This window comes from Rana temporaria, chromosome 6, assembly GCF_905171775.1.
Source record: "Rana temporaria chromosome 6, aRanTem1.1, whole genome shotgun sequence".
In the NCBI taxonomy this organism is placed as follows: Eukaryota; Metazoa; Chordata; class Amphibia; order Anura; family Ranidae; genus Rana; species Rana temporaria.
The window spans coordinates 212086094-212098411 of NC_053494.1; the positions used below are offsets into that span (position 1 = coordinate 212086094).

The 12318-nt window shown below is 47.1% G+C and overlaps 1 protein-coding gene across 2 annotated transcripts in view; it reads left to right on the top strand.

Annotated features, from left to right (window-relative positions):
• Nucleotides 1-12318, top strand: part of MAP3K2 (mitogen-activated protein kinase kinase kinase 2) — a 77431-nt gene that overhangs the window by 32746 nt on the left and 32367 nt on the right. The window contains exons 3-5 of one of the 2 annotated variants that reach the window (XM_040358221.1): nt 3139-3257; nt 4576-4616; nt 8682-8781. In XM_040358221.1, coding sequence (XP_040214155.1) covers nt 3139-3257; nt 4576-4616; nt 8682-8781 — 260 coding nt within the window. Of the gene's footprint in view, nt 1-3138; nt 3258-4575; nt 4617-8681; nt 8782-12318 lie in introns of those variants that run through there. The other variant, XM_040358222.1, reaches the window with a different exon arrangement.

Consider the following 12318-nt stretch of genomic DNA (forward strand, 5'->3'; position numbering starts at 1 on the left):
TACAAAATAGGGGATAGTTTTATGGCATTTATATTAATATATTATTTTTTGTACTAGTAATGGCGGTGATCAGCGATTTTTATGGGTACTGCGACATTATGGCGGACACTTTGACATATTTTTGGGACCATTGGCATTTTTATAGCGATCAGTGCTGTAAAAATGCATTGATTACTATAAAAATGCCACTGGCAGGGAATAGGTCAACACTAGGGGGCGAGGAAGCGGTTAATTATGTTCCCTGGGTGTGTTCTAACTGAAGGGGGGTGGGACTGACTAGGGGAAATGACTGATCGCTGTTCCCGATTCTTGGTCTGTAACAAGCGATCGCCCGGCTGTGATCGCGCCTGCTAGGCACGTGCGTCAGCATCAGGGGCGAGCAGGGGGCGCCCCTATTGGCTGAACTGCGAGATGACGTAGATCTAGCAGGTGTCGCCCAGCAGAGCCGACCTTCCGCCGTATAACTGCGGCGGCTGATCGGCAAGCAGTTAAAACAAAAATAGAGCGACAATTTTGAAAAATATTTTTTTTTCTATAATAAATATCCCAATTTAAATATATATATATTTTATTTTTTTATTTTATTTTTTCGGTTTAGGCCGATACGTATTCTTCATATTTTTGGTGAAAAAATCGCAATAAGCATTTATTAATTGGTTTGCGCAAAAGTTATAGCGCCTACAAAATAGGGGATAGATTTATGACGTTAAGTTTTTTTTTTTTTACTGCGTGTTTTGTCAGGACTGCGATATTCCGGCGGACATATCGGACACTTTTGACACTATTTTGGGACCATTCACATTTGTACAGCGAACAGTGCTATAAAAATGCACTGATTACTCTATAAATGTGACTGGCAGGGAAGGGGGGGGGGGGGGGATAAAGGGTTTATCATATGTTCCCTAGATAGTGATTCTTACTGTAGGGGGAGGGGACTCACAAGGGGAGGGGACCGATCAGTGTCCCTGTGTACAAGGGACACACCATCGGTCTCCTCTCCCTGACAGGGTGTGGATCTCTGTGTTTACACACACAGACATCCACATCCCTGGCTCTGTGATGAGCAATCGCGAGTGCACAGCGGACATTGCGGCCACCAGGCACGCGCATCGTGTCCCCAGTGATGCGGCGCGCACTCCACACTGCGGGAATCCCAGGACGTCATACGAAGGCTGCCTGGAGGGACGAAAGGTTCCTGCGGTTGTCATATGACTATGGCCCGGTTGGGAAGAGGTTAAATACCACCAAAAGAAATATATAAAAATTTGGTTTGGGTACAGTGTTTCATGACCGTGCAATCGTCTATCAAAGTGCGACAGAGCTGAAACCTGAAAATTGGCCTGGGCAGGAAGGGGGTAAAACTGTCCAGTAGTAGTTAACGAGCTAGATGATGCTGGATATCCTCCAGCCAGGAAATGAAGCAAGTTCATCTAGACAATAGAATGCAATCACAGCAAGCTTTTATCATTACAGCCAGGTAGACTTAATTAGCACCTCAACAGTCTATGTGTCCCCACATGAATGAGTCATTCTGCTATTGACCTGTTGGGGTCAGAATTAACCACCTGTAATATTTCAAGATATCCTGCAATACCTGAATTATCATTACTGTCCCATCTCATGTAATCCGAGATATCATTTCTCAGTCATCCTATGCCCCTATTGGATATAGGATGACCCTAGACATAAGAGTCATTGGTGAAGCTGGCACAGGAGTACCCTGCATCCTTAAAAAGTCTCTGGGTATCACGGGCCATTCCGTTACACTGTCCTTAGGCTCTTCTGCATCCCCAACACAGCTCGAATGAGTCTAATAGTAATGCAGGGTGTTGCCATGCTGCCACTCCAAGCCCCTGCGTGGGCAGTTTAGATGCTTCTTTGTTATTCTTTTAACTAGTTACCGACCGCCCACCGTCGTTATACGTCATCACGGATATCTCGGTAACGGCAGCAGCTGCTGCCACAACCGAGATATTCATCTCTTCAGTGGGCGGTCCTGTCAGCGATAACGATGGTCTCCGCGGCGGATTCGCCGCGAGATCGCCATTATCGGTGGCGGGAGAGGGGCCCTTCCGCTCTCCCGCGCCCTCCGCCGCTTACCGTAGCCGTCGGTAGCGGCGGAGGAGATCGGGTGCGCTCGGCTGCTGACTGGGGATGCGAGTGACGGAAATTTTTTATTTTTTTTTTGTCATTTGAAAAAATGACAGTTTTTAAAAAAATTTTTTTTTTTGCATTTAAGCCTAAATATGAGATGTGAGGTCTTTTTGACCCCAGATCTCATATTTAAGAGGACCCGTCATGCTTTTTTCTATTACAAGGTTTACATTCCTTATAATAGGAATAAAAGTGATCATTTTTTTTTTATTTCAGTGTTAAAAATTGTAAAATAAATAAAAATAAATACGAAAACCAAACAAACATTTTTTTAAAGCGCCCCGTCCCGACGAGCTCGCGCACAGAAGCGAACGCATACGCGAGTAGCGCCCGCATATGAAAACGGTGTTCAAACCACACAAGTGAGGTATCGCCGCGATCGTTGGAGCGAGAGAAATAATTATAGCCCTAGAGCTACTCTGTCACTCAAAAAATGCAACCTGTAGAATTTTTTAAACGTCGCCTATCGAGATTTTTAAGGGTAAAAGTTTGACGCCATGCCACGAGCGGGCGCAATTTTTAAGCGTGACATGTTGGGTATCATTTTACTCGCCGTAACATTATCTTTCACAATATATAAAAAAATTGGTCAAAAATTATTGTTGTCTTATTTTTTAATTCAAAAAAGTGATTTTTTTCCCAAAAAAAGTGCGCTTGTAAGACTGCTGCGCAAATACGGTGTGACAAAAAGTATTGCAATGACCGCCATTTTATTCCCTAGGATGTCTGCTAGAAAAAAATATATAATGTTTGGGGGTTCTGATTAATTTTCTAGCAAAAAAATTCTGATTTTTACATGAAGGAGAGAAGTGCCAAAATAGGCCTGGTGATTAAGTGGTTAATATAATCAATATGTAATATTGAAATGGGCCGGAAAGATAGATTTGCTGCTGTCATTTGCAGTTACAGATGTGATATTCCTGCATTTTCTGCAGGCCTTGGTGTGTGTTGTGTCTGACTCTCTACCCTCCCTTCATTTCACAGATGAGCAGCAGGCCCTGGATTCTATCATGCAGGATCTGGTTGTCTTACACAAAGCCAGCAGACCTGCCCTGTCTCTGCATGAATCTGGCAGCTCCAAATCCACCTCACCCAAGAAACAGGTAAGTGGCACATCCGTCTCACCCGTGTGTAAAATTAAACTTTGCTTACGCTATTTGCACCATGATTTTTATTTTTCGTTCAGACAATTAAAGTGGATTTAAACCCTTTACAGCCACTTTAAAATACAGGCAAGCCTATAACTAGGCTTACCTGTAGCTAGGGGTGCAACGGATCAAAAAAATCACGGATCTGATCGATCCTCGGATCAGGAGTCACGGATCGGATCATTTTCGGATCAGCAAAAAAATAAAAAATAAGCCAAATCTTGTTACACCCACCTAATCACTATCATTACCCTGGCGTCACCCCCCTCCACCCTGGCGTCACCCCCCTCCACTCTGGTGTACAGACATGCTCCCCAGGTGATGGTGTAGCTCCTACCTGCAGGTGCAGGATTCACCGATGCTGTCTCCACATGTCTGCAGGCAGTTCCGGGTCTGTAGTGAGCGCGCTGAGGCGGGGAAGGCGCACGGGGGTGGAACAAGATGGCCGCCGCTCCGGAGCTAGGCCTAAGCCGGGGACTTTCCTACAGCCGAAACTCCGGAGCGATCCGCGGATTGCGTGGTGTGCCGATCCGAACAGGGTGACCCGTTCGGATCACGGATCGGTGACGATCCGTTGCACCCCTACCTGTAGCTGCACTGGATTTGTCATGCAGCACATGCGCACTTAAGCCAACTGAAACAATGGCACATACGTGCTGTTGCTTCAGTTGTACTGTCGTTCCCGGCATGTGCGGGAGTGACGTCCTTGCGCCTCTGACGTCCTTGCGCCTCTGGCCAATCACAGTGCTGGAGCCGCGATACCCGGATGTAACCTCTGGGATAGATGTCACCGGTCAGAGGGGGAGACGAGGATGGCTGCAGGGGGTTCGTTCTCGGGTAAGTAATTCATTATGAGCTATTATGCTATGCAGGGTGTTTTTTATTTTATTTTTTTCAAGAGGGTTTACAACCACTTTAAGACCCTTTTCACACTGGGGCGCTTCGGCAGAGCCGCAACACGGGGGCCATTAACCCTTTTTTCCACCGCTAGTGGCCAAAAAGCACAGCTTTACTGATATCGCTTGCACTGCCCCTGTGTGAAAGGGGTCTAATGGAAGGGGCAATGAGCTGGATATATACTTCGGAGTGTGTCCTCATGCCTGTTTAATCCATTCCCATTACGCTGTCCGTCCTTTTTTTTTTTTTGCTCCCTCTCTCGGTCTCCCCATTCCTGGTTCTCTTTTTTGTTTCTTGCTCTTTTCTTCCCCCTGGCTCTTTTGTATTGTTTTGCTTTTGCATTTCCTGTGTTAATTTTACTTTTTTTCCATTGCAGAATGATGTCCGTGTTAAATTTGAACATCGTGGAGAGAAAAGGTAAGAAGAATGAGTTGAGCTGTAAAAAAATCAGTTGCTTATGAGCATTTTTAGTGCATTTTGCATATTTGCACTACAGAATGTGTTCCATTTTTTTTCCCTAAATAGCTTCCTTTACTTTAGTGCAGTCCTCTTTCACTTACCTCATCCTTCCATTTTGCTTTTAAATGTCCTTATTTCTTCTGAGAAATCCTCACTTCCTGTTCTTCTGTCTGTAACTCCACACCGTAATGCAAGGCTTTCTCACCGGTGTGGAGTGTCGTGCTCGCCCCCGGAGGACATTTAAAAGCAAAATGGAAGGATGAGGTAAGTGAAAGAGGACTGCACTAAAGTAAAGGAAGCTATTTAGGGGAAAAAAATGGTACCTTTTACAACCCCTTTAAAAAAATGCGTTGCTATTGCAGTTGGCTGGGGGGGGGGGGGGGGGGGGGCAGTTGCAGTGAAGAGGAATGGGTGATGTATTCCTGTACTGGTTCTTATCGGTGTTGGTCCCTGTACATTTCCAGCTCCCTCACATTCCAAGACGGAGAAAACAAGTGCCTGGTATGAGCTGTGATTACACTCGTGTCCCATGGGACCAAAGGTCATTTCATATCTCACACTGTGTTCCCTCACAGAGCCATTAATGCTTTCTAGATACTTTATTTTGTCAACAAATGGGAAGATCGATCTACCATTTTCATTAAAAAATAAAAAAAAGGCGGCGGCGGCAAGGACATTCCTGTTTTCTCATTCTGGCGGTCGTTGTTTTTACCTTTTTCCCAGTTATTGACCTTTTTGATGTGCAATAAAGCGCATTTTGACTGCTTGCCGACCAGCCGCCGCAGTTCTACGGCGGCAGGTCGGCTCTGCTGGGCGAGAGCACGTAGCTATACATCACCTCGCCCAGCAGCCACGGCGGGCGCGATCGCCGCCGGGCACCCGCGATCGCTCGTTACAGAGCGAGAACCGGGAGCTGTGTGTGTAAACACACAGCTCCCGGTCCTGTCAGGGGGATAAATGACTGTTCATCTGTTCATACAATGTATGAATAGCGATCAGTCATTTCCCCATGTCAGTCCCACCCCCCTACAGTTAGAACACACCCAGGGAACATACTTAACCCCTTCCCCGCCCCCTAGTTTTAACCCCTTCACTGCCAGTGGCATTTTTATAGTAATCCAATGCATTTTTATAGCACTGATCGCTATAAAAATGACTGGTCCCAAAAAATGTATCAGAAGTGTCCGCCATAATGTCGCAGTACCGAAAAAAAATCGCTGATCGCCGCCATTACTAGTAAAAAAAAAAAAAAAATATTAATAAAAATGCCATAGAAATACCCCCTATTTTGTAAACGCTATAACTTTTGTTCAAACCAATCAATAAATGCTTATTGCGACTTTTTTTTTTTTTTACGAGAAATATGTAGAAGAATACGTATCGGCCTAAACTGAGGAAAAAAACGTTTTTTTATATATTTTTGGGGGATATTTATTCTCTCCCCTGTCCTGTCCTGACCTGGCCACCTCTGTCTACAACAGTTCACTCTCATCATCACTAGATACACTTGCTCCTCTAACCACACGCAGAATCAGGCCCCGACCGCTACTACCCTGGCAAACTGACAACACTAAAAATCTCAAGAGACATTGCCGTGCTCTTGAACGACTGTGGCGTAAAACCAAATGCCTGCAGGACTTCACCCTATATAAATCTGCCCTTCTAAAATACAATTCCTGCCTCCATGCTGCCAAACAAGACTATTTTTTGTCTCTTATTACTACCTTGTCATCCAGTCCCCGTCGGCTCTTCTCAACCTTTAACTCTCTGCTTCGTCCCCCACCCCCTCTACCCACTAACTCACTCACTGCCCAAGAGATTGCCAATCACTTCAAAGACAAGATTGATGCAATTCGTGAGGACACCTCCACCGTCCGTACATCTTTACCACCCAACATAACTTGCCTAACGGCACTTTCAACACTCTCCTCTTTTGAATTGGCTACTATTGAAGAGGTTACAAAACTTTTCTCAGATGCCCACCTAACCAATTGTCCCTTGGACCCTGTTCCCTCACATCTACTACCGTCACCCTCTTCTTCTATCCTATGCTCCCTCACTCACATCTTCAATCTCTCCCTCTCTAGTGGTATCTTCCCCTCCCCTCTAAAACATGCACAGATCACTCCAATACTTAAAAAGCCCTCACTGGACCCCACCAACCTGAACAACTTAAGGCCCATCTCATTGCTCCCATTTACCTCTAAACTTCTAGAACGCCTAGTCTACAACCGTCTTGGCTCCTACCTCAGTGAAAATAACCTTCTTGACCCCTTACAGTCTGGCTTTCGCTTGCAGCACTCCGCGGAAACTGCCTTACTAAAAATCACTAACGATTTACTAACTGCTAAATGCAACAGCCAGTACTCCATACTCCTTCTACTCGACCTCTCTGCAGCCTTTGATACCGTTGACCACCCACTCCTTCTCAATAAACTCCATTCCCTTGGCCTCCAAGATTCTGCTCTATCCTGGTTCTCTGCCTATCTATCACAGCGATCCTTCAGTGTTACCTACAACTCTGTCTCCTCCTCTCCATTGCCCCTTTCTGTGGGGCTCCCTCAAGGCTCTGTTCTTGGACCACTTCTCTTCTCTATCTACACCTCCTCCCTTGGTCACTTGATAACTGCCCACGGCTTTCAATTCCACCTATACGCCGATGACACCCAAATCTATCTGTCTACTCCTCACCTCACTCTTTCAGTCTCCTCTCGCATTACTAACTTACTAACTGACATCTCAGCATGGATGTCGCACCACTTCCTTAAACTAAATCTCTCTAAAACTGAGTTACTAATATTCCCCCCTGCCCGTGCCCCCCTCCATGACTTTTCCATAAAAATCCACAATGCAACCATCAGTCCCTCCCCTCAGGCCAGGGTACTCGGTGTAATCCTAGACTCTGACTTGTCATTTCAGCCTCAAGTCCAATCGTTGTCAAAAGTTTGTAGAATTCACCTCCGTAACATCTCTAAAATTCGCCCCTTTCTAACAAATGAAACCACCAAACTCTTCATTCACTCCCTTGTTATCTCTCGCCTTGACTATTGCAACTCCCTTCTTATTGGCCTGCCTCTCTATAAGCTATCCCCTCTTCAGTCTATTATGAATGCTGCTGCCAGACTTATCCACCTTACAAACCGCTCAGTATCTGCCAAACCTCTCCTCCAATCCCTACACTGGCTTCCTATCACCCAGCAAATTAAATTCAAAATACTAACCACAACCTACAAAGCCATCCACAACTCTGCCCCAAGCTACATCACCAATCTTGTCTCTAAACATATCCCAAACCGTCCTCTCCGCTCTTCTCAAGACCTCCTACTGTCAAGCTCTCTTGTCTCTTCCTCCCATGCTCGTCTCCAGGATTTCTCCAGAGCCTCTCCCATCCTCTGGAACTCTCTACCTCAACCTGTCCGGCTATCCCCTACTCTTGCTACCTTCAGGCGATCCCTGAAAACTCACCTCTTCAGGGAAGCCTATCACGTCTCCAACTAATCTTTTACCACTTCCTTCAGCTCATTCCCCACAGTTACAACCTATTGTACCACCTGCCACACCCTATTAGATTGTAAGCTCTTCTGAGCAGGGCCCTCTTAATCCTCTTGTATTTTATTGTATTGTAACTGTTTTGTCTCCCTTTATATTGTAAAGTGCTGCGTAAACTGTTGGCGCTATATAAATCCTGTAATAATAATAATAATAATAATAATAATAGCAAAAAGTAAAAAATATTCTCTTTTTTTTTTTAAATTGTCGCTCTATTTTTGTTTATAGCGCAAAAACTAAAAACCGCAGAGGTGATCAAATACCACCAAAAGAAAGCTCTATTTGAGGGGGGGAAAAGGACGCCAATTTTGTTTGGGAGCCACGTCGCACGACCGCGCAATTGTCAGTTAAAGCGACGCAGTGCCGAATCGCAAAAAGTGCTCTGGTCTTTGACCAGCAATATGGTCCGGGGGAGTTAAGTGGTTAATGTCTGAAATCAACCAGGCCTAATGCAATCGCTTGATGTCTTTCCAGGATCCTGCAATTTCCCCGGCCGGTTCTGCTGGAAGACCTTTTCACTAAGGCCAAGGTGGCCTTCGGGCAGTGCATGGATCTTCATTACAGTAATAACGAGGTAAATGCATTTATGATTGCCTTACAAAAAAGAGCCCACTGCTGTTTTGTCAGCACAGTGCAGCAGTTTATTTATTGCAGTGTTTTCAGCAGCCGGGAGATAAGTGTGATTTACAGTCACCCATTGCTCTCCACCTATACTCAACATTTAACCACTTAAGGACCGCCTCCTGCACATATACGTCAGCAGAATGGCTGGGCACAAGCACACGTACCTGTACTTCCTCTTTAAGTGCCTGGGTGCGCGCCCGCGACCCGGTCCGAAGCTCCATGGGACGTGCGGACCCGATCGCCGCTGGAGTCCCGCGATCGGTCCCCGGAGCTGAAGAATGGGGAGAGCTGTGTGTAAACACACCTTCCCCGTTCTTCACTGTAGCGCTGTCATTGATCGTCTGTTCCCTGATATAGGGAAACACGATCAATGATGTCACACGTCTGGCCCCGCCCCCCTACAGTTAGAAACACATATGAGGTCACACTTAACCCCTTCAGCGCCCCCTAGTGGTTAACTCCCAAACTGCAATTGTAATTTTCACAGTAAACAATGCATTTTTTATAGCATTTTTTTTGCTGTGAAAATGACAATTGTCTCAAAAATGTGTCAAAATTGTCCGACGTGTCCGTCATAATGTCGCGGTCACGAAAAAAAATCGCTGATCGACACCATTAGTAGTAAAAAAAAATGTTTTTAAATAAAAATGCTATAAAACTTTCCCCTATTTTGTAAACACTATAAATTTTGCGCAAACCAATCGATAAAACGCTTATTGCGATTTTTTTTTTTTTTTAACCAAAAATAGGCAGAATACGTATCGGCCTAAACTGAGGAAATTTTTTTTTTTTTTTATATATATTTTTGGGGGATATTTATTATAGCATAAAGGAAAAAAATATAGAATTTTTTCAAAATTGTCGCTCTATTTTTGTTTATAACGCAAAAAATAAAAACCGCAGGGGTGATCAAATGCCGCCATAAGAAAGCTTTATTTGTGGGAAAAAAAGGACGTCAATTTTGTTTGGGAGCCACGTCGCACGACCCCGCAATTGTCAGTTAAAGCGACGCAGTGCCGAATCGCAAAAACTGTCCGGGCCCTTTACCTGCATTTTGGTTCGGGTCTTAATGCGGAGGTTCACCGTTAGAGAGCACATTTTCCCCATAGATTAATGCTCGTTTTGTCTAGGGGAATCAGCTATTGGTTTTAAAATATGATCCGTACTTACCCGTTTATGAGATGCATCCTCTCCGTCGCTTCCGGGTATGGGCTGCGGGACTGGGCGTTCCTTCTTGATTGACAGTCTTCCGACGGTCGCATCCATCGCGTCACGATTTTCCGAAAGAAGCCGAATGTCTGTGTGCAGGCGCAGTATAGAGCCGCACCGACGTTCGGCTTCTTTCGGCTACCAGTGACGCGATGGATGCGACCGTCGGAAGCCTCTCGGAAGACTGTCAATCAAGAAGGAACGCCCACTCCCGAAGACCCATACCCGGAAGCGACGGAGAAGATGCATCTCGAAAACGGGTAAGTACGGATCATATTTTAAAACAAATAGCCGATTCCCCTAGACCGAACGAGCATGAATCTAAGGGGAAAAGGGCAACAATTAAATAAATGGGTGAACTCCCGCTTTAAGTGGTTAACCCCATCCCTAACATTTAGTAAGGCACATTCCCCCATATCCAGAAGTACTGGGTATTCTTTTCTTTTTTTGTTGCTCCCAGCAGCCAGTAGGTGTATGTGCTTCTGGGGAAGGGCAGCAGTTGTAGTAGAGATTGGACAGGAGCAGCAGACATGGGTATGAAGAAGGAGGTCTACCTTTTTTATGGTGGTATCCGATTTGGTTTTTGTATATTTCTCTCCTCATAGCTAGTGTGCTAGTAGTAGAAAAGCAACAGTTCCAGTTTTCCTGTAAAAGTTGTGTGTGGTATTATAAATAAGGTGGTACAACCCTGAAAGTCATAAAAACTGCCTCCAGCCTCTATCGGGCACGTCGTTTAATCTTGTATAGCACCTTGGAATAAGCAACAGGCAGCGTAGAGAAACTGGCGGCATCCCAGTGTTTCTTGTGGCACCCGGCCAGGACAGCAAACCTTTCATCGGTCTGTGAATCATCCATCAAGAAGCTACAAAACCACCGGAGCTTTAGATTTCCCTCCAAATATTGTAAGCTAAATTTGTCATAAAAAATAAAGACTTCCTGTGCAGACGTTATAAATCCTAGCTTAGTCGTGAAAATAGATGGGAAGTCAACATGTAACCAATGGGCCAAATGGCAGCTCTGGCATTACTAGTTCAATTTCCGAAGTTTTATTTATAAATTTCATTAGAGATTTCCCTGAGGTCGGATGTCGAGACAGGAAGAGATGTTCCCACCTCTGACTCTGCTTCCCCTACCAAAGTAAGAGAGGCAGGTAGGAGCTCAATGTGTTTGATCATGCCATGTCCAGACTGAGCATTATTGTAGCTCAGCGTGCACTGGAGGAAGTGACTTCTGGGTGCCGACGGTGCTTGAGGTGTCAAGACGGAAAGTGGCGGCTTTTGAGGCGGGAAGTGGCGGGGCTTGAGGTGGGAAGTGGAGGCGGAACGTGGCGGGGCTTGAGGTGGGAAGTGGAGGCGGAACGTGGCGGGGCTTGAGGTGGGAAGTGGAGGCGGAACGTGGCGGGGCTTGAGGTGGGAAGTGGAGGCGGCAAGTGGCGGGGCTTGAGGTGGGAAGTGGAGGCGGGAAGTGGCGGGGCTTGAGGTGGGAAGTGGAGGCGGCAAGTGGCGGGGCTTGAGGTGGGAAGTGGAGGCGGGAAGTGGCGGGGCTTGAGGTGGGAAGTGGAGGCGGGAAGTGGCGGGGCTTGAGGTGGGAAGTGGAGGCGGGAAGTGGCGGGGGTTAAGGTGGGAAGTGGAGGCGGCAAGTGGCGGGGCTTGAGGTGGGAAGTGGAGGCGGCAAGTGGCGGGGCTTGAGGTGGGAAGTGGAGGCGGCAAGTGGCGGGGCTTGAGGTGGGAAGTGGAGGCGGCAAGTGGCGGGGCTTGAGGTGGGAAGTGGAGGCGGCAAGTGGCGGGGCTTGAGGTGGGAAGTGGAGGCGGCAAGTGGCGGGGCTTGAGGTGGGAAGTGGAGGCGGCAAGTGGCGGGGCTTGAGGTGGGAAGTGGAGGCGGCAAGTGGCGGGGCTTGAGGTGGGAAGTGGAGGCGGCAAGTGGCGGGGCTTGAGGTGGGAAGTGGAGGCGGAAAGTGGCGGGGCTTGAGGTGGGAAGTGGAGGCGGCAAGTGGCGGGGCTTGAGGTGGGAAGTGGCGGGCTTTGAGGCGGGAAGTGGCGGGCTTTGAGGCGGGAAGTGGCGGGGCTTGAGGTGGGAAGTGGCGGGGCTTGAGGTGGGAAGTGGCGGGGCTTGAGGTGGGAAGTGGCGGGGCTTGAGGCGTCGAGACAGGAAGTGGCGGGGGTTCGGGCGTCGGGACAGGATTTGGCATCTGGCTTGAGGCGTCTGGACGGGATGTGGCGGGCTTGAGGTGGGAAGTGGAGGCGGGAAGTGGCGGGGCTTGAGGCGGGAAGTGGCGGGG